The 27,672-nt window shown below is 44.8% G+C and overlaps 1 protein-coding gene across 1 annotated transcript; it reads left to right on the top strand.

The window, feature by feature from the left end:
• SLC36A2 (solute carrier family 36 member 2) lies at window positions 1-23,840 on the top strand. The gene is made up of 10 exons (XM_032851598.1): window positions 1-257; window positions 3,160-3,250; window positions 3,822-3,910; window positions 4,457-4,552; window positions 8,195-8,279; window positions 10,830-11,048; window positions 12,401-12,499; window positions 17,626-17,792; window positions 19,808-19,977; window positions 22,943-23,840. Exons 1-10 carry the CDS (start codon window positions 94-96, stop codon window positions 23,212-23,214), a joined length of 1,452 nt encoding a protein of 483 aa, XP_032707489.1. The 5' UTR covers window positions 1-93; the 3' UTR covers window positions 23,215-23,840.
• Window positions 23,841-27,672: the final 3,832 nt, after the last annotated feature.

Here is a 27,672-nt window from a genome sequence, read left to right as displayed (position 1 = left end):
ACAGCCGCTGAGCTGGGGTTTGCACCTGACGGACACCTTCCTGCTTGCAGAGCAGTCCTCCTCCACACCCAGAGCCCTCTCTCCGAAGCAATCATGCCTGTGACGAAGAGTGCCGGGGGTCCCCAGGGCACTGTTGACCTCAAACTGGACCTCAGGTCCCCTCGCAAAAGTGCCAAGAAGCTACAGAGCAAAGACTCCAGTTTCTGGGATGGACGTCCTTCCGAGTCACCAGGCTTAAAGAAGACCAAGGGCATAACGTGAGTGCTTTTTTCTGCCACCTCCCATTTCTGCCTCTGAGCCTCCAAGCTTGCATTGACAAAAACCCTAGCGCAGCTGTGTCTGACGCCCAGCCCATTATGCAGATGGGAAAACCAAGGTCAAAAAAAGTACAGGCAGAGACTGAGTCAAGGTGAGAGGTTACAGGGGCAGGAGCAGGGACTCAGAAAGCCCTAGGCTCTCATGGTCCCACACTCCATAGTGTGGGGACACTAAGTCCCAGTTACCGCAGGCCATGCGCTGGGTCATTGGCAGGATGGGAGCTAGAATCCAGTGCTGGCCCTAAGTCAGCTTTGCTCCCAGTCAGTCCTGACCATTGGCAGAATCCCTAACTTTCTCCAAGGAGATTAGTTCTGAGTTTAAAACCGCGGCCTCACTGACAACCAGGCAACGACTCCTGTCTAACTCTTTCCTCCTGTCACTCCGACTTCTACTTTGGCCTCTGTTTAAGTTGTGAGGACATCGAAAGCACAGGATATGGAAGACTTTCTTCTACCTCTCTGCGGTGTGTGTGGGGGGGTGGAGAGGCTTGCAAACCATGACCAGGAAGGGTCTGCAGAAGGAGTTTAGGAAGGGGCGCCTCCACCGCCCAAGCCGAGTGGCCAGTCCCCTTAGGAAATGTGGGTGGGTGGCCTGCTGGAGAGTGCTGCTGCTTTAAGAAGAAAATGTTGACAGCACTGGTATAGTAGAAAGAACACCTGCGCTCAACTAGTGATTCTGTACCTTCCCTTCCCCCAGCCTCGAGCCCCCCATATGCAAAACAGGGGTAAAGGGGTGGCAGTGCGAATTTAAAGAGACCGCCTGTGGGAATTACGCCTGTTGGGAGGGGGTGTGCGGCAAGCAGGGAGAAGTTACCAAAAGGGCAGGCAAAACCCCCTTCCATTGTTAGCCTCTAGACGGCACCAACAGGGTTCATTTACCCCCAGGGGCTAGTCCTGGGGGCTGTGAATTCCTGACACTGAGAATGAACTCTCCAGGCCTTGGGCCATCCACAGCAGAGCAGGGATATTTCTCAATCAGAGGCCTTGGGGGAACCAACCAGCTCTTGTGTCCTAAACTGACCACGTGGTTTGGTGGCAATTTCAGCTACTTCAGGATCAAAGACAGTAAAGCATGAGAGAACTAGAGGGGCCCTCACGGTTTGGAGCAGAAGAGAAACATGTCGGGCAAGTGTGGAACTCAGGTCAGCTCACGCGGTTTCAGATGCCCCCTTAGCTGCTAACCAGCTCAAGCAAGTGACAGAACTCTCTGCCCCAGTTTCTCCTCTGTGAAATGACAGTTACTCCTCCCAGGATGGCTGCAAATGTGACTTGCACATAAAGCCCCCAAACACAGGATCCTTAAAAGCTGGCTGCTTGAAAGTCCAAGGTCACCAAAGGACTTGGGGCTAGAACACCAGTGCCCTGCCTCCCAGCCCAGTGCTCTGCCCAGCTCACCACCCTAAGTTCCTAAGTCATCTGCGTGGCCCAAAGTTAAATTCTGATTTCTTAAGTCCTTTGCTTAGAAATTTCTAAAGCGACCTGTTGACCCTTTCCCTGTTGCAAAACAAGCCCATTATTGGAGGGCCCGTAGGGCACAAGCGCTGGGTCAGCGATGCTGACTCCCACTGGGGGAGAGAAGGGCACAGCACTCTCCACCCACATTCTCCCTCAATTGTTCTCTTTAACCCGTAACAAATCCGTGGGCAGATGCTCAGAAAGCCAGAGGATCTAGGGATTAACACAAAGATAAGGGTGGTTGGGGGCAATTCTTTCAAAATATCATTCCTCCCAACATTTACAGAGGCTCAGCAAAGTAGACCTGTTGGCCAAGATGACACAGCCAGTTAAGTAGTGGCCTTGGAATTTAATCCCTCGTTCATCCAACCTCAGAGACCAGGCTCCTTCCAGAATACCTCTGGTGCCCTTTATAGTGTCCTCGCTGAAAGCCTCTTCCAGGGAATTTCCAATGTTTCTGAAGTTGTGGATATAAACCCAACACTCAACTTGGTCCAACCTTGTCCAGGTACAAAGAGGTATAGTAACAGGTTGTTCCGTAATTCATCAACACAGAGCGTACCTCCCTGGAACTTATCCTTAAAGGTGCCCTTCAGACCACTTTCCCATCTGTCTTAAAGAGGGGATCGGAGTTTTTATTTTTGTTTTTGATTGGGGTGGGAGGAGACATGGCTTTCCCCAGTTTGAGGTCTTGGCCTGAGCCCAATCCTCAAGTGACCTTGTCTCAACAGACCCCATCTGGGGTCCTATTTAATTCAGAAGTCACCATGAAGTCTCTTTGCTGCTGGCCCCTTTCCCTTTTCTCTGAGTTCAATCCTGTCTCAGCTACTAGTTTTATGACCTTGGGCCATCCCCTTTCTGAGCTTCCATTTCCTTCATTACAAAATGGGATTTTTCCGTTTATGTGTCTCTCTGGGCCTATTTCCGGGAGGTGGTCCAGTAGAAGCAGGGTGAAGAACAGGGATGCGGAGGCATTTCTGAGTTCAAATCCTGACTCCCCTGTGTGTCTCTGGACATGTCATTAAAAAAAATCTCTATGCCTCAGTTTCCTCATCAGCAAAATAAGGATAATAATGTACTTCCTAGGCTTGACAAGAGAATTAAATGAGGTAATACGGGTTAAGTACTTAGCATAGTACCTATTATATAGTAAATATTATCATGGCATATGTTGAGTGTTAGCCGCTAAAACCATGACAGGCAAACTGAGACGGTTGGTCACCCTATAGGAGACCCAGATGTGCCAATCAAGGCCATGGGGACAGAGAGATGGCCAGGAGCCCACCTATCCAGCTGAACTCAGGTGTTGGCATGTCATGAGGGAATGCCTGTTGGACCTCCTCACTTTCACACACCTACACCCTCATGTCTCTTTCCTCTCCTTTAGAGCCTTCCAGACCTTGGTTCACCTGGTGAAAGGCAACATGGGTACAGGGATCCTGGGACTACCACTGGCTGTGAAGAATGCAGGCATCCTGGTAAGAGGGGGTACTGCAGGTAGGGCCAGCATGACAGGGTTGGAAGGGGAAATAAGTGGGAGGAGAGGCTCTCAGAGTTTATAATGGGTTGCAAGAAGCAGTCTTCCTCAGAGGCAGCTTGGTCCAGACCCGGAGTCTAGACATCAGCCAGGATTTGAGTTCTGGCTCTGTCACAGAATTGGAGTGGCCCTGGTGAGTCATTTGTCCCTTCTTTGGGGCTCAGTTTTCTCCCTTGGAGAATGCAGGAGTTTGACAAGGACGAGTTTCTGATTGTGCCTTATGTAGCACTAGGACGCGTAGACACCTCTGAGGTCACTAAGGGTCAGAATCCTGAGTCCCCCACGCACACTACAACACCCATTGTAATTGCTTTATGTATTTTATTGGAGTACTACTTGAGATTATATTTGAAAACACCGTTATTGCTGCCAAAAAGGACTTCCAAACCAGTTTGCTAGAAAGTTCCTTGAGTGCCAAATGGTATCTGCCCTACCAAATCTATCCTTGCAAAGTTCTTCCTAAATCCATTCCCTTCTCTTCTCCCCTTTCCCTTGGCTCCCCCTTCCCTCAGATGGGTCCGCTCAGTTTGCTGGCCATGGGCTTCACCGCCTGCCACTGCATGCACATCCTGGTCAGGTGTGCCCAGCACTTCTGCCACAGGTAAGGAAAACAGCATCCTCATGTCAATTGCTTTGGTCCTGGGTTCTCAGGGATGTCCCAGAAACATCCTACATAAAACAAGAGTTTACTTCTTTCTTCTAACAAGGCTAAGAAAAAGAGAAAAGCATTTGGGTCAGAGACCTAAGGTGAGGCTCTGCCACATGACTCATTAGGTGATCTCAATCAGGCCACTGGGATTATCTGCTTGGCTCGTCTGTAAATTGGGCATAAACGATCCATGCCTAACCCTGCCTCAGAATTGTGATGAGAATCCATTGGGATCCTGGATAGAAAAACTGCTGTACCCACACGAGGTGTGCTTTATTACCCTGGTTCTGGGGGAACCACCCCGCTTGACAGGTAAGGAAAACTAGCCACCCAGGAAATACTGCCAGGTGTCTAAGTCTGAACTAGAACTTGGGTCTCTGCCTCAGTGTTCTTTCTCCTCCAGCTGGGTCCTGCCTTCCTGTGTGTCTCCAGACCTTTTAATACAGGATCTGGGGTTAAACACCCTCTTGGTAACTCTATATGCACTTTCTCCTACAGGCTTAACAAGCCCTTCATGGACTATGGTGACACGGTGATGCACGGACTGGAAGCCAGCCCCAGCGCCTGGCTCCGGACCCATGCCCACTGGGGAAGGTACCTTGTTCTTGCTCTGCCTGAAGTGGAGTGAGCTAGAGGAGGAGGAAATATGGCTGTCAGGGATGCCTTCTTCCCTGGAAAGCTGGCTCACGTGGCACAGAATGTCGGGCTTTCCACATGGAAGGGGTTCACTGGAAATCTTCCTAATCCAGGACTCCACCTTGTATACTTTCCTTTTTTTTTTTTTTTCAGCTTTAGTATTATTCACTTCTTTATTAAACTATGCTTATCCTGTTAGGCTGTGTACAGGCCCTGGGAATACTGTGGGGAGCAAGGCAAACAGGCTTTGCTACCCCAGAACCCATTATCCAGTGGGAAAGACAAGCATCACACAGGTTAGGAGACAGTCACTTCATAACCACTAGGATGAGTGTGATGAAGGAAGGAAATACTAGTTGTTACTGAGCAGATAAGGCAATGTGTGTGGGCTCATGTGGGCTTCCTAGGAGGGAACAGTTGAGATGAGCCCTGAAGGAAGGAATTCTTAAGGATAAACAATTACCTACGTTAAAGTGGGCAGGAGCCTGGATTGCCTTCCCAGAAGATGAAAGAGCAGAGCGTGAAGGTCTGAAGCTAGATGGAATGTGTGACAGTTTCAAGGTATAGAACAAAGGGAGCTTGAGGGCAGAGTCAATGAGATGAGGCTAAAGAAGGATCCAGGGTTCCAAGCAAACTCTACATTGTAGACCTTCTTAAAGGCTTTTGTTCTTTTCTTTAATACCATGAAGAAGCCACTGGAAGGTTTTAATCAGTCAAATGATCACATTTGCATTGTTTAAACATCTATCTGTCTTCTGTTAGGAGAATACATTATAAGTGAGCAACAGGTCAGATCCATGAGGGGGCTATTGGCAACGTCCAGGGAGATAACAATGACAGCTGGGACCAAGCTGGTAGCAGTGGGGGTGGAGAAAAGTGAATTTGGGTTATGCTTTGGATCCCAGGACTGTGGGAAAAAGGAAAGTCAGGGTTGACTCAGATTTCTGATGACTTTAAGTTTAGGCAAGTTGAGTTTTAGGTTCCAGTGGAGATGTCAAACGGGTAGGGATATGTACAGTTTGAACCTGTCTTCACGTAGGACATACAGAACTGAAGTCATCAGCACAAAGCCAGGGCGCAGAAGACATCCCTTAGGGAGAGAATTTGTAGTAAGAAGAAAAGTGTTAAAAACAAACAGACAAACAAACATGTTAAGGATCCTTTGCTGAGCGGACGTCCTCCTCCAGCAACTCCCACCCTTTGCTTTCGGGACTGACACAGAATAATCAACCCCCTCCATGTTCGGTACTTGCGACTAAATCTGCACTTTTGTCTTTGTTTTCAGGCCTGTGCCCACTCTGTCCACATGCTCTTTTCTGAGTACAATCTAGGTCAAAGTCTCTCTTGAATTGTGATACTCTAAAACATTCCAGCCCTGCTCTGCACCCTCTCACGAAATGTAGTCTGCAGAGCATGGTGGCCCTGGCACCGCTCTTGGCCCAAAGCCCGTTCACATCCTGAATCAATAAATTCAGCCTCTGAGCAGACTCAGAAGGCTTTGGGACGATGACCAGAATTTTTCCAGTGTGTGACCCAAGAAGAGGCTCTGTCTGTCACTTACCCCTCAAATCCTTCTACCCATCGTTGGACATATAAAGCAGCTCTTCCTGCTCTTCTTAGGGACCTGGCTCCCCTAATCATCTCCTCTCCTATAACTTGAACTTTTCTTTGGATCTATGGGCTCTTCCAATCAACATTTAAATGCATTCACGTGTCTCCATCTTAAAAAATAGTGAAACAAACTCATAAAGTTTCCTGGACTTCATACCATCCTGTAGCCACCACCCAATCTCCTATTCAGCAGCTGCTTATTCAACAGAGAGCTATTGAGTCCCCGCAGTGTGTCCAGATGGGTTGTGACGATGGGTCTACAATGATGAGCAGAATGGGCACCATTAAGACTGAAGCTCACACTTAGCTCCGTGAAAGAACAGCACACATTCTGACCTTACTTCCATCCGTCTGGTTCACACCCCTTCCGTGGGTCACCTGGCTTTTCTGTCCTTAGACTTCTGTTGAAGTTCTTTCTGCCTACGTCCTAAAAGACCTCCTTGTTGCCCCTTCTTCAACTTAGAGAACCTCTCAACAGTGTGGGTACAATTAAACATTCTCTTCATCAGATGTTTTCTCCTCCCTTGGCTTCTATTAAACCCTTCCCTCACCCCTAGTTTCCCACTTACCTCTCTGGCCAGCCCTTGGCTTTCATTACAGGCTCCTTTGTTCCTGTCTTACCTTTAAATACTGGTGTTCTCTAGGGTTTGGGACACCAGCTTCTCACCTCCTCCCTCTGTGCACTCCCCAACACTGACCTGCCTTCTTAGGGCTTTATCCATTACTGACAAATCAATAGTTCCAGACCCTCATATGTAGTCATCTCCTGAACCGTAGGAGCCTTAGGCTCAACAATTCAGATACTGAATGTGTCACTTCTTCCTCTTCCCCCCAAACCTGTTCCTTCTTTCCCGTTCATTTCGTTGTCCTAGCCAAAGCCTATCAGGAAACTCTGAACATTTCCCTTCCCTTTCCGCCAGAGGTTAGTGGTCACCAAGTTCTGTAAGTTTTAGCTCCCTAGTACCTCTTAAATTGCTTTAATTCTCTCCTCCTAATAACCATGTCTTTGTCCAGGCTGCTGGACACCTCTGTTATTATAAGAATCTGCTACGCGGTCTACCTATCTTGAGTCTAGCCCCTCCAGTGGATTCCCCACAACCAGAGAAATCTACCTTCTCCCTCTGCTGAAGTGCTTTCCTCAATCCTTCCTCTCCACCCCTCCTCCTCAGTCTTTTTTTAAAATTTCTCTCTTTCTTCCCCTTCCCAAGGGACTCCTGCTCAGGTATTGGTTTTTCTATGAAGGCTATCTGCTCTGTAATTAGGATAAACTGTCCTTTTCACCGTGGCCCTGAGTACCAATTCTTTTTTGGTCACTGATCTATGAACCACTCAGTGAGGGGACCATGTGTTATTTGTGTTTCCCTCAGAGCCTAATATGGCGTCTGGCGCATGGTAGAAAAAATTGCATGTTAATGATAGCTAATAAAAATGGTGTGCTTGGTAGGAGAAGAGTAAATGAAACAAGATGGGATTGGGAGGGAGACAAACCATAAGTGACTCTTAATCTCACAAAACAAACTGAGGGTTGATGGGGGGAGGGGGGTTGGAAAGGGGGGTGGGGTTATGGACATTGGGGAGCGTATATGCTATGGTGAGTGCTGTGAAGTGTGTAAACCTGGCGATTCACAGACCTGTACCCCTGGGGATAAAAATATACGTTTATAAAAAATAAAATTAAATTTTAAAAAAATGATTTGCTTGTTTCTATACATCAATTAGTATCAATTATGAGGAATGCCACAGAGCCAGGTGTTGGGGGAGGCTCCCAACTATGAAGAATTTCCCCACTTGCTGAGCTGGGAGTGTGAGGGTGGTTGAGAAACACTTTTTTTAAAAGGAATGATTGTTACCTCCCTTCTTACAGCCCATTGTTGACTGCGTTAGCAGAAGCGAGGGTGCTGGTACAAGGTCACCAACCCCTGGGGACAGAACTAGAAACGACAGACCAACTCTCCTTTTATAACATGTTTTCTTTCTCCTCTCTTCCAGGAATATCGTGAGCTTCTTCCTTATAGTCACCCAGCTGGGCTTCTGCTGTGTGTACATTGTGTTTCTGGCTGATAATTTAAAACAGGTAGAGTGTTCCAGAGAAGGCAGAAGGGGAAAGGACGTGGAAAAAGAGGGTCCTCTGTGAGTTGTTCAGCAAATATGGCTTCTTCTTTTGGGCTCCTGATGTCCTCATGAGTACAACAAAGGAAGTTAAACTAGATGTTATGAAGGAATCCAGACTTCCCCAGTTCACTGATCTGTTTTTCAAGTGTTTACTCTTTCCAGTATCTTGGGCCTGTTCTCAAAGCCGGTGTCTAACACTAGCTGGTAGAAACCTAGAATTTTGTCAGTTGTCCTGCCTTGGAGCTTAATCATCCCTAACTCTCCTGAGACTGATCTGGCTCTTTTGGGATGATCCCTCATCTTTGGACCATCTTTATCTACCTTTAGCTGCTTAACCTCTGGTTTAACAGTTGTTGTCTCCAGGAAGTTGTTTTGATCTAGCCCAGAAGTTATCTTGTAGGGATTTAAGCAAAATATGGTGGGTAATAACAAAGGCCATCTTTAGTCAATTAGTGAGTTTAAAAAAGAAATTATTCTTTAGGGCTCTTTTTGTTTGTTTGTTTATTATAATACCAGAAATTTAGAAATGTAAAGAAATTAGGCAGAAGGAACAAAATCGCATGCATTCAAGGTTAACTGCTATTCTATGTCAGAAACGGGAAGTATTATGTCGGCTTTCCCCCATTTAGTTCTCTCTGGGGCCTTTTCATGGTAGGTACTGTGGTTATTCCTATTTTGTTGATGAGAAAACTGAAACTATAAACTCTATAAGGTGTAGAAGACCACAGGCCAAGGTTAAAAATCCAGGCCTTTCAACATCAGAGCTCAAGTTCTTGAACACTATGCTATATTACTTTTCAAAATGAAACAAAATTGGGGCACCTGGGTGGCTCAGTTGGGTAAACATCTGACTCTTGACCTCAGCTCATGCCTTCATCTCAGGGTCGTGAGTTCAAGCTCTCTGTTGGGCTCCACAATGGGCATCAAGTCTACTTTAAAAAAAAAAAAGTAAGAAGAAAGGGAGGAAGGAAGAAAAAGAAAGAAAATTATTAATTCAACCACTCGTGGTTATTGTTTTAAGGTAGTATTAACTAGTTAGCATTTTTTAATGTGCTTACCTATTTTTGTCCTTATGTTTTTTTAATGTAATTTTTACCAGTTTCATAATATTTCATCACACAGATTGGCCAGAACGTAGTCTTCTCTCATTGGATATTTTATTTGTTTCCCTTTGTTTTTCTGCTATAATCTGTGGAAGGTTTTGTACACCCCTTTATTTATTTGCAATATACTCCTTAAAGTAAAATTACTGGATCAAATAGTTTGATTGCTTGAAGGCTCTTAAAACATGTCGCCACACTGCCACTTGGAAATCACTCTGCTATCAGCCAAACATTATCATCTGTCTAGATACAGGGCAAGCATTCTCTCCAAGAGTTTGCAGACTAAGTAGGATGTGTTCTAAAACAAACAAGCTAGCTCTCAATATATTTTGGTGCTGGGTCAGGACACCACCAACAATGCTCTGAAGACAGGGCCGCTTCACGGTGAACTTAAGGGGAAAAATATGCGGGGGCAGGAAAGACCATTGCAACAAGGGAAGGCTCCTTCACAGAGGTACCACCAAGCAGGGTGTTGAAGGACAGGTTTGAGGAGTAGGGGTGGCAGTGAGGGAGGGAGGAGTGAACACCTGGAGGCAGGAATGTACAGCCCTGCTCAGGAGAGGCCATAAAATTGGTTGTAGGAAGGTGTGGACTTTGGGAGACTTGAATGGGGCCCATGATGGAGGGCCATGAATGCCTGCTAATGTTTCAAGTACTTTTCCTATTGAAAGGAACCAGAAGGTGAGGAATTAGAAAAAAATAAGACTTAATGGTTCATCTAAGTAACCATGTTTGTGTGTTCTTAAGTGAAAAGGAGATTTCAAAATAAGAGCATAAGCTGTGATTGTGGTCTTGTAAAAAAAAAAAAAAAAGATGAGTAAAACATGTAATTTGTGATATGGTATAGAAAATGCATAGATGAATATATTCCAAGACATCACTTTGGCTACCAATGCGTACTGAGATCATCATTGTTTTTACATCTTCTTCTTGCCTAATTCTAGTCTCTAATTGTTCTGCAATGCTCTGCAATATTGCTTGCATGGTAAGACGGTACCCATTAAGCCAGGTTGATTCTAAACTAGGGTAGGACCATCCCTCTCCTCCCCCATACCCCCTGACTTCAGGGGGTTGTTTGTACTGTGTGCAGGGGGCTGTTTCTTGTTTGTCACAATGATTGGGGGATGCAAATAGCTTTTACTGGGTGGATGCTAAATGTCCTGCAGATAATGGTCCAGTCCTCATAAGGAGTAATTCTCTCGCTCAAATGCCAGTATTACTCTGATTAAGAAACAGTAAGTGATGGGTTTTTGGTTATAAGCAAAAGAAACTCTAACTCATTGTGAGGCCCTGGCATGTGAGACTTGCTTTGTGTGAGGGAGTTTGGTTATGGGCCAGGCACTAAGCTAATCACGTGGCCAGTAGATGTATTGACTCTTCCCTCTTCCCTCTTCCTGTTCCTTCCTCAGATAGTGGAAGCAGTTAATGGGACCACCAACAGCTGCCATTACAATGAGACAGTGATTCTGACGCCCACCATGGACTCTCGACTCTACATGCTCTCCTTCCTGCCCTTTCTGGTGCTGCTGGTCCTCATCCGGAACCTCAGGGTCTTGACCGTCTTCTCCATGTTGGCCAACATCAGCATGCTGGTCAGCTTGATCATCATTACCCAGTATATTGTCCAGGTTAGTGGACCTGACTCCTCCAGCGGGCAGAACCTTTTATCAATAATAGACTGATACCTACCTAGGGCCAACCCTGAGGATAGGCGTGAACCTCACTCTTGAGTCTCGTACCATTGTACCATTCTTTCCACAAAGATGTCTCTGTGCAATCTCATTCTTCTGGATAGGTCCTCTTTTATGTTGCTGTTCCAATCCTTGTTGAATTCTGGCCTTTGAAAAAAATTTTGCTTTGCAAGGGAAACATCTTGATTGGTGAACCACAGACCATTCCTGTAATGGTTGGATAGCAGCAAAAGGCAAATGAAAAGCATGATCTCCTACTAAAGCTGAAACTTAGCGAATTACCTATGGTCTTACATCCTCTAGGCTACCATTCCAGGTACCAAAATTACCCACAGGAACTCAAGAGAAAAAGAAAAATACTTAGTCACAGAGGCATGGTCTCAGAAGACCACAAGCAAATCTATCACAATGCAAATTACAAAGCCTTCAAGTTTGAGTTGTGGATATTGATTTTCCCTCCATTTCCCACTTTTCTATCCTTTCTATTGTTTATTTACTGGACAAGACTACATAGAAATTTAAACCCAGAAGGCCCTTAGCATATCTCTCATATCATCCAGATATCTGGATAAATCTGAAAGATTTATCTTTCAGAAGTCTCAAGAAAAAGTTATCTTGTCCATGGAATTTAGTAAAAAAAAAAAAAACACAAAAAACAAATTAGTCATATTTTAGGATAACTACAAATAGGTCCTATCTTCCTTAAGGTAAATCAATAAATTCTACAAAATTGAATTTCCTAACAAGATAGCTACCTTCAATTCATTTTTGGACCATTCTTGAAGTTGCCTAGTTAGAGAAATGGCTCTGTAATTATTGTCCCATTCAGGTCACAGGGTGCATGACATATTTATTCCACACAGTTTCTTTCCCTTTAATTTATAACTCATTGAAGAAAAGGGGACTTTCACATCTGACTAATTACTGTGGGCTCCTGAGAATATCACTAACTATACTCATAGCAGTTTCTGTCACCTGTAACCACTGGTACATTTCTAGTGTCCATGGGCACTGCAGGCTGGTACCAGCCTGTGGTGCATTAAATTTTCTCTTGGAGGATTCTGGTAACCATACTCCCCCCATGAGGTACTGACCCTTCAGTACTTCGACAATACCTCAATGTTTCTGTCCTCTGACTCTTTGGTGGTGTACGTGTTTGATGTCAAATTTCTTGACATTACTTTTTTTTTTTTTTTTAATTTGGGTCTACTCTCAGAATATTCCCCCTCTTAAATGAACCAAAATATGCTTTGAGAGGTAAGGTCTTACTACATTTCTCTCTCCTGTAGGAAATTCCAGACCCCAGCCAGTTGCCACTGGTAGCAAGTTGGAAGACCTACCCTCTCTTTTTTGGAACAGCTATTTTTTCATTTGAAAGCATTGGTGTGGTAAGCTTTGAATTGGGATAATCCTTTGGGTGGCCCTCTGAATAGGAGCTGGGAACTCTCAGTTTCTGGGTTTCTGTGTGCACACAGGAGAAAGTAACCTCTTGTCCCAATACATCTATTAAACATTTATCTTCCAACCAACATGTGTTTCCTAATCTTTTAAACTCAAGACAAATAGAGGTAGATAATTTACAGGATCCAATGAAACAAACAAAAACAGTTTTAAGCTGGGAAGTACTGTATATTTACAATGGATTATTATATAGTTTATGTTTCCATACTTGAAGGGTAGTGCTGTGTATGTAATTTTTTTACTTTTAATTTGCATGTGCTACAATTCAGTTTGGTGGGGGGAGTGTGTACATTTCTGTAAGTTTGGGAAATGCATAGAGTCACAGATGTGCCACATTCAGGACACAGAACAGCTCCCTCACCACTGGAAACTTCCTCATGCCGTCCCATTGTAGTCAGCTCCTCACCTCCCACTAACCCCTGGCAACCACTTTGTTTTCTGTCTCTGTTGTTCTGTCTTTTCCAGAATGTCCTATACCAGGCATCACGCAGTACTTAACCTTTTGAGACTGCACGTAAGATCACCTGGGTTGTTGCATGCATCAGTAACTCCCTGCTTTCTATTACTGAGCTGCCGCTGTATAGACAACACCATGATTTGTTTACGAGTTCACCTGCTGAAGAACAGTGAGGTTGTTTCTAGTTTTTGACAACCATGCGTAATGCTGCTATAAGCAAGCGTTTATGCACAGGATATCATGTGAAGATAACTTTTCATTTCTCTAGCAGTAGGTTTGCTAGTCACATATTAATGAATATGGTTTAACTTTATAACAAATGCCACACAGGTTTTCATAACGGCTGTACCATTTGGCTTTCCCACCGGCATGGGTGAGCATTCCAGCTGCTCTGCGTCCTTGCTAGTTCTTATAGTCCTGTCAGCACTTTTTTCTTCTGCCATTCTAATAGGTTCAAAGTTGTGTTTGCTTGCGATTTAATTTGCATTTTATTGATGACCAATAATCTTGAGTTTCACTTTGTGGGCTTGTCCTCTATATATCTTCTTCAGGCAAGTATCTGTTTCAATCTTATGCAAACTTTTAAAAAAATGGAGCTTTTGAGTTTTAAGAATTCTTTATATATTACAAATCCAAGTCCTTTATTGGATATATAATTGCAAATATTTTCTGCAGTCTGTAACTTCTCTTTTCATTCTCAGTGCCTTTCATAGAGCAAAATTTTAAATCTGATGAAGTCCAGTACGTCAAAATTTTCATTTTATGGATCCTACTTTCAGGGTTTTATCTCAAAACATTTTACCTAAACCAAGTTCACAAAGATTTTCTCCTGTATTTTCTTCTAAGTATTTTATGTTTTTCATTGTCCATTTAGATCTATGATCCATTCTGAGTTAATTTTTGATAAAGTTGCTTGTATGTTGAAGTTCTTTTTTTTTAACAGAATACCCAATTGTTCCAGCATCCTCTGTAGAAAGACTGTCCGTTTTCCATTGTATTGCCTTTGTATCTTTGTAAAAACCTTAACAGTATTGTCTTTCAATCCATGAACATGGAATGTCTTCCATTTATTTGGTCTTCTTTCATTTCTTTGAACAATGTTTTGATGCTTCACATCACTCCCACACATTCACAACTTCAGGCAGAGCCCAGGACTTCACTTACAGATTTAGGGGATCACTTTCTCCAGCAACATCCTACCCATGTTTTCTTACATAGTCACCAGCTTCCAGGGGCTTCTTTTTCTGGTTCTCTGGCTAGAAAGCCAGAATTATAGCCTCCCTGTAGTGCTATGCACATCCTGTGATGGAGTCTGACTGGGGTTAAGCACTGAAAGACAGAGGGAAAAACTTAAATAAAAATGAGTAAATGAATGAATGAATGATTGAACAGCAATTCCTCCCAGGGACTGTTTCATAGACATGCAACCTATGCAGTCACTTAGGGACCTGTCTTTGGAAGGATCCTACACATGGTTTTTAATGCTCTGCCTTCATCATCTTGAAATTCTTGATTTTTGACAAATGAAAATGAAAAGTCTTTTTGCATTGGACCTTATAAATCATGTAGCAGAGCTGATTTATTCCCCATATTCTCTGGACTCCCAAAGCCCCCTTTCCTACTAGTTCTTTTGCTCAAAGAGAAAAATTTGTGTCAGATTTTTAGGTGCCTGTGTGACCACCAGAATCACTGATACACCAGGATGCTGCTTTGTGACTGGGACTTGCCTTGGGAATGTGATCTTGAGAGCAAAAAAGGAAACAAAAAAGTAGGGGCCCCCCTCATAGTGTCTGTCCCCCAGGGACCTCTGTTCTATGTCTTCTGGCCAGAAAGAGGGTTTCTCTTGAACTTTTTTCTGTTTCCATCCACTACATAGGATTCTAGGATTTGAGGTCCTTTTGAGTCTAAATTGGGAGATACAGAAAGAAAAAATACCAAGAAGCCCAGTACCATAATGGTCATTTTTACTGGTTTTGATCAAAGCATGTGCTGTCATATACTTTTAGAGTCTGTGGATAGTTGTTTTATGTATTCTGCCCAGAACTTCTAATCAGTAAGAGAGCTATGGTGGAACGTGCCTACACCATCTTAATGGAAGTGGAGGCACTTTATATTTAGAACTGGATACTAGTCGCAAAAAAGCAGAGAGCAGTAGTTGAGCAAATGCCTTTGGAAGCAGAATATGCTGGAATCTTACTTTGGCCATGGGTTATTCTCTGAACTCTAATTCCCCACGAAATGATGGTAGTAACTGTTCAGTAAGCATTTAACACCTACTATGTGCTAATGATGATTAGCATCAGAGTTCACATTAGCTCTAAAAATCTTCTAGCCTAGTCTCCAAACTTTTCAGAAGAGGCTGAGCCCTAAAGGGGAAAAGGACTTGAGCCAGGGCACCAGCTGGGAACAGCTGCATCTGTGGCTAAATCCAGGGGTTCCTTACTCCCAGTCCAGGGACCTTAGCACTTTATGTAAATGGCCATTTATCAATTTGATTGATTGCAGGAGGAGAGAAGGAGAAAGCCAGCTACTGAGTAAAAAAGGTAATTTTAAGCCTGGAGAATTTATGCAGTGAAAATGTATGGCAGGGTGGGAAAGCTCTGGTTGGATCATTCACTTTCCATGTGATTTCCCCAGACGTTTTCCCGAGCACTGGCTGCTACTAGGAGGCTTCCCTCAATCTGGGAGGAAGTGGAAAGGCACAGTGATGACTTTGACCTGGCATTCCCCTCAAGCGTTTTCCATTTGTATGGGGTTGAGATGCCTCTAGGACAAAAAAGGAGTTAACAGTACAGGGGAGTAGATGCCCAGGTCCTACTGAGTAATAAATACAATGCTGGAGATTGGGGAGAAGCAAGTACTTGAACTTCCGAAGGCACCCCCAGTCTGCACCCTCACTCTGCAACTTTAGAGCTGAGTAACTTGGAGCAAGTTACTTCATCTTGGGGCAGTCTTGTTTCCCTCACCTGTAAAATAAGAATTATACAAGTACCATCTTCATAGAGATGTAGTCTTCCCAGTATTAAAAAATAAGAACAGTTGACATTTACTAAGCCGTTACTGTATGCCATTATGGTGCTCATATAAATCTCAAAAAAATTCCAGTAGGTGAGTTTTCAGATAAAGAAACCGAGGCACAGATCAGCCTAATGCTGCATGCAAGGTGTGCTTGAGTCCATGGCCTGATCAAGGAGAAGGACGGGGTGGAGGAGGGCCATCAGCCGATAGACACCAAAGGAGGAATTTATGGGATGAGAGGCCAGAAGGTTGGCTCCAAAAACAGAAGTGACCTTGGGATGTCCAGCAGGCTCCAGGCAGTCCGTCTCAGCTTGGATCTCTGAGGGCCAGGAATGCATCTGGAGAAGGAGGATCCCGAGAACAGGGTGTGTAGGGAAGTGTCCTGCTAGGGAACCAGGAACCTCCAGTCCCAGCTCTGCCACAGTTCGCTGTGTAACCTGAGTCACAGCCTTCCCATCTGAACAGAAAGCAGCGAATGCACTAGAATTGGAAGTCTCAAACTCAGATGCCTTTAGAAGGCAATGTGAGTGAAGAAACCAGATACTATGTCCATGTGAAGAGGAGAGGTGGGCCTGGTAAATGGGGCAAGAATGGTGTGCCCAAAGACAGTCACCTTCAATTGTCTAAAAGGCTATGCTGGCCAAACAAAATGCATCTGCTGGCCAGATCAGGCTGCCTCAGGGGCTGAGCTCCTTGGTCTGCACAACCTGAAGGAGGGCCCTCCCAGCTCTGAAGGTGCTGGGCTCATCTTGGGACACCCACCCTTCCTTCTTTCCTTCCCTTTTTTCTCATTTATTGTGGTAAAATATACCGAACATAAAATTTACCATCTTTACCATTTTTTTTTTTATTTATTTATTTGACAGATCACAAGTAGGCAGAGAGGCAGGCAGAGAGAGAGGAGGAAGCAGGCTCCCCGTTGAGCAGAGAGCCCGATGCGGGGCTCGATCCCAGGACCCTGAGATCACGACCTGAGCCGAAGGCAGAGGCTTAACCCACTGAGCCACTCAGGCGCCCCCATCTTTACCATTTTTAAGCATGCAGTTCTGTCACGTTAAGTACATTCACAACATTGTGCAGCCATCAACACCATCCATCTTTTGGCCTTGCACAACTGGAACTCTGTACCCACTGAACAGTGACTGTTCATTTGCCCTTCCGTGAGGCCCTGGAAACCACCATACTACTTCTTGGCTCTCTGAATATGACAACTTCAGATACCTCCGTAAATGGGATCAGGCAGTATGTGTCATTTTGTGACTGGCTTATTTCACTCAGCGTCATGGCCTCAAGGTTTATCCATGTTATGGCATGGGTCAGAAGTGCCTTCTCTTTTAAGGCTGCATCGTATCTACTATATGTACATACCATCTTTGCTTATCCATTTATCTATCAGTGGACACTTGGGTTGCTTCTGCCTTTTGGCTATTGTAAACGATGCTGCTATGATAGTTGTACAGATATCTAATCAAGTCCCTGCTTCCAGTTCTTTTGTGATATACCCAGAAGTGGCATGCCTTTCTTTTGTTCGTGTTCCTCTTTCTCCTTCTCTCTTTTTACCCTATGATCCTTCTGTAGGTTCTGCCCCTGGAAAACAAGATGAAGGATGCCCGCCGCTTCCCAGCCATCCTGTCTCTGGGAATGTCCATCATCACTGCCCTGTACATTGGCATCGGCTCTCTGGGCTACCTGCGGTTTGGAGAGGACATCAAGGCCAGCATAACCCTTAACCTACCCAACTGCTGGTAACTTCACAGGCCTCCAAGTGGTGGGGATTCAGGGCTGGCTGGGAATGTGTGGGTGACTGCCCCCTTCTCCCCTTCACAGATGGCAAACTAAGGTTTAGAGGGCCTCCACAGTGAGAAACAGAACTGTCATTAGAACCCTGGCTCTGGTCTCTTTGTCCGAGGAGCTCTTCCTTCAATAGCCTGCCATGTTGAGTGAGGCCTTGATGGCTTAGTATGAAGAAGGACTTAATTTAGGAGGAGAGAGAAGTGACAGTTTTTGGTCGCCTAAGGAGAGAAGGCCTCCGCCTAAGGGCAGAGAGTTCTGCCCTCAGGGAGAACAAGAGGCAGAGAGAGGAGTTGGTGGGTAGCAACACTCATCTCCGATTACATTTCCTAAGGTCTGGGCAATAAGCCTTGCTTTGCCAAAGCCAAGGGTGCACATCCTCCAAGTTAGAGTAGATAAGATGAAAAAGTAGTAAAACAAGTAGTGAGATGAGAACTAGCTTGGGAAGACCACCGGAAAAACTCTATGTTCAAATGCACCCAATTCATGCAACGGTTAGCGGACCCAGACTTCAGCAGTACCATATCTAAATAGACACATGGCCCGTATTGCATCATGCAACACTGTCTCCCACACTGAGGTGTGTCATTAATTACAGGATGTCTTTTTAGGGGTTACTTGGAGGTTTAATTTGCCTAAATGGGGCTCCTTCCCCAAGGTGATAAATTATCATTCATGAAGCATTTACTGCCTGCCAGTTAGGTGCAGATACCAATCTAGGCACACACGGGCATGGTGGGTGCTGTCTGAGTAGACTAGGATCTTGATTTTCACTACCTTTCCCAGCTCATGATCCAGGGACAGTGGGGGAGCGATGGTGTATATATACAAATAGAACAGATCCAGGAGGCCTCCAGAGCAACAAAGGGGCTTTGGGGACTTTTGAGGAAAGAAATCCATCAGAATGAGAATGTTTTTGTGCAACAAGACAACTCCAGCCAGACAAGGACAACCCTGTCACTCATGGGCCCACGTCCTCGCTGCACCACCTCCTCGGTTGTGGTCATGGATGATTTAGTGAACCTCTCTGACCCTCTGTGTCTTCATCTATAAAGCAGAGGTGCCATGGGAATTAAGTTGGGCGTGCAGTATACCTCAAAAGATGGGACAGATGGAAATGGAGTAAAGTGGTGTTTCAGGGAGCAGGACTCAGGAAGCAAGAAAATCAGGGAGCAAGAAACTCAGGAATGTGGAAGTTAATCTTCCTAAGGAAATGTTCCCCAGCACCCCCCCCCCCACATACACACATTGAGATTCACTGAACATGTGAGACACAGCTACCACCTTAGTGGAATAAAGGAAAAAGTCCTTTTTCCAGAGGTCAAAAAAGGCTTCTATAAAACTCAACCCCCTCCCCCTATCACACCCTGTCTCTGCTCCTAGTCCAAGGCCCGCAAGGAACCGTGCCTCTCCTTTTACCTCCCATCCCCCACGCATCCGATTGTAGACCTGCTTCTTCCCCTAAGGACTGAGTTCTCTCCACCTACTAGAAGCATGAGCTGAGGGCCTGTTCTGTGCCAAGGGCTTTGGGGGAATCCAGAGAATTGCTAAGGACTGACATTAGATCACAAGGCATGGACGTGCTTTAGACCCAGTTTTTTGGTCTTCACTATTTACCACTTGTGTCTCCCTGGGCAAGGCAGCAGGCCTGAGCCTCTAGTTTCTCAAATCTAAAACTGACCATCAAGTGATAAGTGGTTTATGAAGGTGTTACACGTAGCCATGCTCAAGATTCTCTCTCTTTAGAGATGACCCTCTGTCGCCATTCAAATCTGTCACGCTTCACTCTGTTTTCCCCGCATGCTCTGCCATGACTTCTTCTTGGCTCTGGGAAGTCCCCTGCCCATCATTTTCAGACAAGGAACCTGGATCCCAAGGGACGATCCTGCAGTCAGAGGTTAATGTTCCAAGGAGGCTGGGTACCTGAATGTGGTGGCCTCAGGGGGCATTGCTCTGGTTTGTCCTGCAGGCTGTACCAGTCGGTGAAGCTGCTGTATATCATTGGGATCCTGTGTACCTATGCCCTGCAGTTCTACGTCCCTGCAGAAATCATCATCCCCTTTGCCACCTCCCAGGTGTCAAAGCGCTGGGCACTGCCTTTGGACTTTTCTATCCGCCTCGCCATGGTCTGCCTGACAGGTGAGTACAAGGCCAGGCAAAATGTTGCTCTTTTTCCTGAGGCTGTCAGGAATCTGCCAGGTGGCGAAGCGTAGTCCTGATAACCAGTGATGATTGAGCACTAATTGTATCTCGAGGACCGCACTAAAGCTTCACAAGTAGTAACTCATGTAAGCCTCGGGGACAACCTGATTCTTCTCTGTACCTAATTAGTCGGATTCACAGGTGTCCAGCCTGAGGGAGTGACACAGGAGTCTGAACAATAATCATAATGATAAGACCGGATTATGTATTAAATACCTACCGTGTGCCAGCCACGGTAGGTACACATTTTTTTAGGCCAAATTTCATAGTATTTTGTTTGGCCCTGCAGGAACTCTTAGGAGGTAGGACTATGATAAACTTTCCTTTACAAATGAGAAAACTGAAGCAGAGAGCCATAAGTAATTGGCCAAGAAGTGCCAGAATTGGATTTGAACCCACATCAGCTAAGTCTGGAGTCAGCACCCTTCCCCTGACAGGTCAGTGGCCAGTGAGTCTAATCTAACAGCAGAAGTGGGTTTTCGAGCCTCCAAGTGTTGTATAAACTTGTGCCGACATTTAAAATGTCCGAGATCTCACATACAAATCCAGATTCTAACGTTTTGTGGGGGGAAAAATTAAAATGGTTCAGCAAGCCGAGGATCACAGTCCCCACTGGCAGCAGCGAGCGGGACTTGCCCCCTGGGCTTCAGCTGGCCCCGCTCACCCCCTCACAGTCCTCCTTATGCCCCAGGCCCCATGATCCAGGGCGCCCGCCCCATGTCGACAAGTATTTCAGCAGGGGTGATGGAGATGATAGAGATTCCCGTACAGAGCGTGGCATTCCCCAGCTGTCCCTAAAGTTCCTTTTAATTGCAATCCTAAGAATCCTCCTCAGGGAGATTCTTGCTTCTTGCTGCGCTAGACCAACCAATACCGTTCAATGGACACCAGTTTTCTTTCTTTGAAATGATTTGTTCCCAGTTTACCCCAGTAAACAGGGATACTGCCATTCAGAACCTTAGCAACTCTGGAGAGATTAAGGCATTTGTCCTAAATATGAAGATAATAGTTCCTGAAGTTTACAACTTCTGCATGCATTGCCCCAATCTGGACAATTGAGGAAATAAATTGAAGTAATAATACAGATAACTTTTCTGTAACTTTTTTATTATATGATATTATATTGCTTAATATTAACTCAGTGCTTTATATCAACTCAGTTATGTTGGAGCATATAAATGAGTTTAAAATTTGAACACCAATTGCAGTATGAACCATAACATCTGAAAGGATAGGTAGCATTTATCCCCATTTTGCAGAGGAGGGAACAAGTTGAAGAGGAGGTAGGGACCTAACCCAAGGCTACACAAGAGGATGCCAGAATCCTGCCTTTCAGACCTGTTTTGATTCTGATACACTACACTCCTCCTCCCCGGGAAGCCTGGGAGAGGCTCTGGAGCTTTCTTGGTGAAAGTCTTCCAACAAGTCAAGTAAAAAGATGTGGAAGCCCAGGCCTATAAAACATCTCACTAAAAAAATAGATAATTTCAAAATCGTTAGCTTTTGATGTTTGTTGTTTTCTTGACATATATGTAAAACCTGGAGAAGACATTTTTTTAATGAGACCCTGAAATCTTGTTCCAGCTGAAGACCCATTTCTCCTATAATTTCATGTTCTAGTCATTTGCAAGAAGTGCATATAGTCGTTAATTATTAAAATGTTAACTCTACCAAAGCTTTTTAATTTTTATATCTTCTGTACGTTGATGTGTCCCAAGCAGAGGAGACACTTCCCAGCACTGTTATTTAATGATATTTATTAAGTAAGAGCTTAATAGTTGTCTTTTTAAAAAAGATTTTATTTATGGGGCGCCTGGGTGGCTCAGTGGGTTAAAGCCTCTGCCTTCAGCTCAGGTCATGATCCCAGGGTCCTGGGATCAAGCCCCGCATTGGGCTCTCTGCTCAGTGGGGAGCCTGCTTCCCCCGCTCTCTCTGCCTGCCTCTCTGCCTACTTGTGATCTCTGTTTTCAAATAAATAAAATCTTTAAATAAATAAATAAATAAGATTTTATTTATTTACTTGAGAGAGAGAGAGAGAGAGAGAGAGTGTGGGGGGTGGGTATCAGAGGGAGAGGCACAAGCAGATTCCTGTTGAACAGGGAGGCCAATGCGGGGCTGGATCCCACAATCCCAAGACCACAGCATGAGCCAAAACCCAAGAGTTGCATACCAACTGACCTTTACTCATTATTGAATAATGTGGATATTTGAAGGGCACCTCAGTGGCATTAAAATTATTTTAAGCTAAAAACATTTGAACCAACAGCATCTACAGGGAGGGGAAAAGTAAATCTTTATCTGAACTTCCTTTGCTGAATTAAGCAGGACCTTCTGACAAGGTACAGCCTGAATAATTTGGTCAGAAAGGAGACTAACCATCATCACAGACTGAGTAATTCCCTAAATAAACTCTCTGAACCATCATTAACTTCCACTTGTCCTTACGTATGCTCTTTTTGCCCCTTCCTTTCCACTTATGAAATGGGCGTGTGATCCCCTGTCTTGGGCTGTTCTGGGAGCTAACTCCTCTGAAGGCTCCCTAGCCCCAATCAAATTCTGTCTTTTGTCCTGTTCATTTTGTCTGCTGTCAGTAAATCCCCAGGCCCTGCTGTCCCCCGCCCCATCCTTAAACCTAAGTAGGCAGAGGGAAGATTTCTCTTCTCAACAATATGAACGCATATTTTGGAAAAATTATTAGGAGATACACCAAAGTTTTAATGCATAGCCTCTAGTGAATGTAGTTGCAGTATTATAGGACTTCCAGTGTTTTCCTTATGTAACTAAATATGAGAAACAACTGGTTTATGTTCTAAGAAAAGGATTCTTTAAAAAAAATAAATAAATAAATAAAAAAGCTTGACTAAGTCCCAAAGATCCATGTATCCCATATCATCTCCCACAGGCACCTTGGCCATCCTCATCCCCCGCCTGGACCTGGTCCTCTCCCTGGTGGGCTCCATGAGCAGCAGTGCACTGGCCCTCATCATTCCGCCCCTCCTGGAGATCACCACCTACTACTCGGAGGGCATGAGCCCCCTCACCATCGCCAAGGACGCCCTGATCAGCATCCTGGGATTCGTGGGCTTTGTGGTGGGGACCTACCAGGCCCTGGACGAGCTGATCCTCTCAGGACAACCCCTCCCCTTTTCCAACTCCACCATTTTTATTCAGTGAGAATGGCACTGCTCCTTACCCACCAGCACCTGACTTTTACTGACATGGATATCTTTTGTACGCTTTATCTTTGTTTTGCCTCATTATCTTTTTTCTGGGCCAAGTCATAGTGAAGCAAGCAAGGACTCATCAGTTACAGGGTCTAGATGGTAATTTACAAATTTGTTTTTATTACTTTTCTTTCCATCTCTAGCTTTCCCTTTAAGTTAAGAGTCTCCCATGGAAGGCTCCTGATTCATCCAACTTGGCAATTCACAAGGTGGATTTTGTACCTTGAGTGGCGCTATACAAGAAGAGGCCACCAGGGGGAAACCAAGTGACAGCAACTGGCAGAAAGAGATGCCCTGGCTGAGGCTGACCCTGATCTGGTAGACAAATGGTTTCTCCTTTTCCAGATCTATTCAAAGAACATAGACTAGGGGAAGTAACCTATAATCCAACAAGGTATACACAACTCCTATGACAAAATAGATAGGGAAAAAAGGTCCAATGTGAACTGTAACTCTCAGAAAGGAGCCATCATATTTAAGTCAAGGGCAATAAACTTTCTAAACCACTGGGTAAAGTTTTGGCCCAGTTTGAAGATATCAACAGTAGATAGGAGGAGGAGTAAATGTGCCAGTGGGGCGGGGGGGGGGGGAGGGGCAGACAATACCATTACAGTATCTGACATTATTTACCTCTTAATTCTTGCAACAAGCATTTTACCTACTGTGTGCCAAGCACAGTTCAAGGATCTTAGAGTAGATTGCAAAAATGGCCATAAATTCCTCCTGACAATGTGACTTTGCAGCTCCTCTTATCAAGAGGTGAAATCTATGTCTCTACTCCTCAAATCTGGTCTTGCCCTCATGACTTATTGGGGCCAATGGGACGTTGGTTGCTTGTGCATCCAGGCTCACATTTCTCACTGAGCTATGGAGCCACGACCGTCAGGTGAAGAAGACTGAGCTAGCCTACTGAGGGATGAGAGGCCATATGGAACAGAAGCGAATCATCCCAGTTGAACCCATCCTTCAGATCAACCTGCCTGCCAACTTCAAGACACACGAGGGAAGCCTCCTAGACTACACCCAGCCCCAGCCAAGCTGATCCAGATGATAAGGATTGTCCAGATGATCCACAGAATTGTGAGAAATAATAAATGTGGTTTTAAGCCATAAAGTGTGGGAGTTTTTATGCAGCAAAAGCTGATACTCACTCGAAAGACGTTGTACCAATGAGAAAAGCATCCCTGCCCTCAAAAAGCTAGTTCACTATCCACTGGAGAAGAACTACAGGTAATCAACTAAGTCGGTAACATCATTGATCCTCATGAGGGCAGAGGGACGCTGACTGCTCCAGAGTACTAAGTATGACTTTCCACAGGTGGCGTCACTGACCTGGATTTCCAGTAGAACTTGAGTTTCCTGACACTGACTCTTGCCCTCCTTCCACTCCGACCTGCTTCCTTGACAGTCCTGGGCCTTTTCTCATCTCTGAGCTTGGCTGGCAGCAGGATCCAGTCAACCTGAAACACCATCTCAACCTTCCAGGTAGTGTTTGCTCCTTCCTTCCTAAAATCACTCAAATTAGGAAAGCGCCCCCAAATAACTGCGTAGATATGACAGGCAGTTTCTCTCCTAAGAGAAAGAGTTTCTCATCAGACTTCCTATAATTTTGCCCCATGTTTGTTTCTGCCTCCATTTTAAGAGAATATTTGAAAAAGCCCTTTCCTGCTTATTTTCAACCATGATCCTTCCTGTACAGGCTAAGGAAGATGTTGAGGGAGAGTGTCTGCCCCAGTTCCTAAATCCTGGTCTACTCCTTTTGTAGGAGTTTTCTACCTGCTAGACTTCAAGAAGGTGCTTCATGCACACCAGCCCTGCTCAGGTAAGAGAAGGGCCAGCAGACTGCACCAATGTCCCATAGACTGCAGGGTACCTGCTGGGAGGCAAGGCATTCATAGCCTATGCTGTGGCCCACAGCCCACGTGGCCAAAGAGCTGGCTGATCCTTCCCTCCCTGCACTTCTGTGTTTCATCGGCACACCCAAACCACTTCCACCGATGGGCTCAGAGCCATGGCAAAGCATTCTTCCTCTCTCTGTGCTTGCCTCTCCCACCATATTCCATCATCGCCCCAACCAGTCTTGCTCAGTTTAAGAGTGTCCTCTGTTATTAAAAATTGGTCACAGTCACTGTCCAGGGACAAGCCCCTATTGTGTAAGATGCTCAGGTCAATCTTATCATTTAGACTAATATGGTTTGCGTTCAATTTAGGAAAGAAAAAATAAATTTAAAAAAATAAAAATAAAATTGGAAATAAAAAATAAATGTAAGCTGGGGAGACTTATTAGTAATTATCAGCAACACTAAAGAATGCCAATTGCTAGAATTGTGTTTGAGTGGTGAGGATATTAACTTTTTGTCTGGCACTGGTTTACACACACACACACACACACACACACACACACACACACACACACCCTCTACCCAGTCCCCATCGCAACTGATTAACTTTCGGAGCTTGTTCTTGAATCAAGAATCATATAAAATCCTTTCTTCCTTCCCTCACTGAGTTTACTGTGTTTTGCAGGGGATTAATTTACTTAATCCTTATAACAACCCTAGGAGATTGTCACTGTCATTGTCCTTATTTTCAGATAAGGAGACAGGCTGAGAGATGGGAAGAAAGTTGCTGGTATCAAACATAGTTGGGCTCAGGACTCACATAGTTGTGCACCAACGAGGCCCAAGAGGGACCTTGAATGATGATGGCCAAAGTGAAAAAGAAGGAAAATGTGTCCAGTGAAATAAGCCAGTCACAAAAAGACGAATAATGCATTATTCCGGTTTTATGAGGTACCTAGGGTAATCTGACTCCTAGAAACATAGACTGGTGAGGGTGGGCTGGAGAGGGGAGCAGGCAGCAGCTTAATGGGGACAGTTTTGCAAGAAGAAAAGGGTGCTGGGGATTGGTTGCACGACATGGGGGATTATTTAACATTACTGAACTGTGCACTTACAAATAGTTAAGATGATCAATTTTCTGTTATGTGTAACACAATTATTTTTATCACACAGTAAGTTGGTGGTGGGATGTGTGCAAATAATGAAGCACATCCTATTCACAGCTGTCCTCCCTGGATGGTGGGGAGGTTCATTGTCATCTCTACCGTCTAGCAGACGTGTGTAGTGTCATCTTCCTACTTTCCACTCAGGGGCAGACTCCTTGAAATTGTTCGTTGCTAAGCCTGCAGGACCTAATGTGGAGTAGACATTCACTAGAAAGTATTAAAGCAGTGGCTAAATGCAGTGGGGGAGAGGAAACTCTTTCCAAATGGAGAAAAAAAACCTCTGGGGTATCAGAGGAAGGAGAGATCTCAATGGACATTCAGAGGAAGAAAGAGGCTCTTGGAGCAGATTTTGCGGCCGTACAGAATTTTGACATGGGCAGCGTGTGGCTCCCATAATCTTCCCAAGGAGCCCATCTGGACCATCCCAAATGAACGTGTAGGCCAAGTACGGTGTACCCGGGCTTGCTCTGCAAAGGCATCTTGAAGACAAGGCTTGTATGCGCCAACGCAATCCTTCCTTTCATGTGAAAATTCTTAGTGTCATCTTGATCCTTCCCTCTCTTCTATACCCCACCTCACATCTGTCCATCAGCACTTCCTCTTGGCTCTATCTTTTAAAGGTACCCAGATATCTCTTTAGCTGCCACCCTGATCTAAACCGCTGTTGATAAGCATCTGGCTCATTGCAGTCCTTTCCTATTTATCTCCCAACATTGGCCCTTGCCCTCCTTCAATCTGCTCCCAACCTAATGGCCCTAAGAGATCCTGTTAAAATGCAAGTCATGTCACTTCTCTTCTCAACCTCTCCAAGACACCTCATCTCATGGTAAAAATTAAAGGCATTATAATGGTGTACAAGATCCTACTTATCCCATTCCATCCCTCTTCTATTACTTCTACTTACATTAACTGCATCTCTAGTGTGATCATGTAATTTATCATCCAAACCAGGATACTTTTGATAATGAAAAGAGGCATATTGGTAATTATGCCAGGGCAATAAACACATACCAGAACAGTCCTGGGCAAATCAGACATATATCCACTCTACTCATCTCCCCTCTCCTTTGTGTGTGCTGAGCCAGTCATGTGGGCCTTATTACCATTCCCAAAATGCCCAGACCCTCTTCTGCCTCAGGACTTTTGCACTTACTCTTCCCTCTGCTTTAAGTTTCTTACCCAAGACCTAAATGAGACATGTTCCCTCATCCCATTCAGCCCCTTACTCAGATGTCACTTTCTCAGTGAGGATCTCTCTGACCACCCCATCTAGGATTGCAACCCTCTCTATCCCAGTCAGCACTTCACATTCCCCTTTATCCCTTTATTTTTCTCTATAGTACTGATTACCAACTAACATAACTTATTTGTTTGCTGTCTGTCTCCTCAGTAGACTGCAGT

Source organism: Lontra canadensis, unplaced genomic scaffold, assembly GCF_010015895.1.
Source record: "Lontra canadensis isolate GAN:19392208 unplaced genomic scaffold, GSC_riverotter_1.0 scaffold5, whole genome shotgun sequence".
In the NCBI taxonomy this organism is placed as follows: Eukaryota; Metazoa; Chordata; class Mammalia; order Carnivora; family Mustelidae; genus Lontra; species Lontra canadensis.
The sequence above is the reverse complement of the archived record's forward strand: the minus strand, read 5'-3'. Positions and strand labels throughout refer to the sequence as shown.

What these genes read in the sequence shown, in the direction of transcription:
- SLC36A2 (XM_032851598.1), top strand. Translation starts at nt 94, where the DNA reads ATGCCTGTGACGAAGAGTGCCGGGGGTCCCCAGGGCACTGTTGACCTC. An exon ending in ACCCATGCCCACTGGGGAAG is followed by an intron (nt 4,553 to 8,194) that starts GTACCTTGTTCT and finishes CCTCTCTTCCAG; the next exon opens with GAATATCGTGAGCTTCTTCC. An exon ending in CTTAACCTACCCAACTGCTG is followed by an intron (nt 17,793 to 19,807) that starts GTAACTTCACAG and finishes TTTGTCCTGCAG; the next exon opens with GCTGTACCAGTCGGTGAAGC.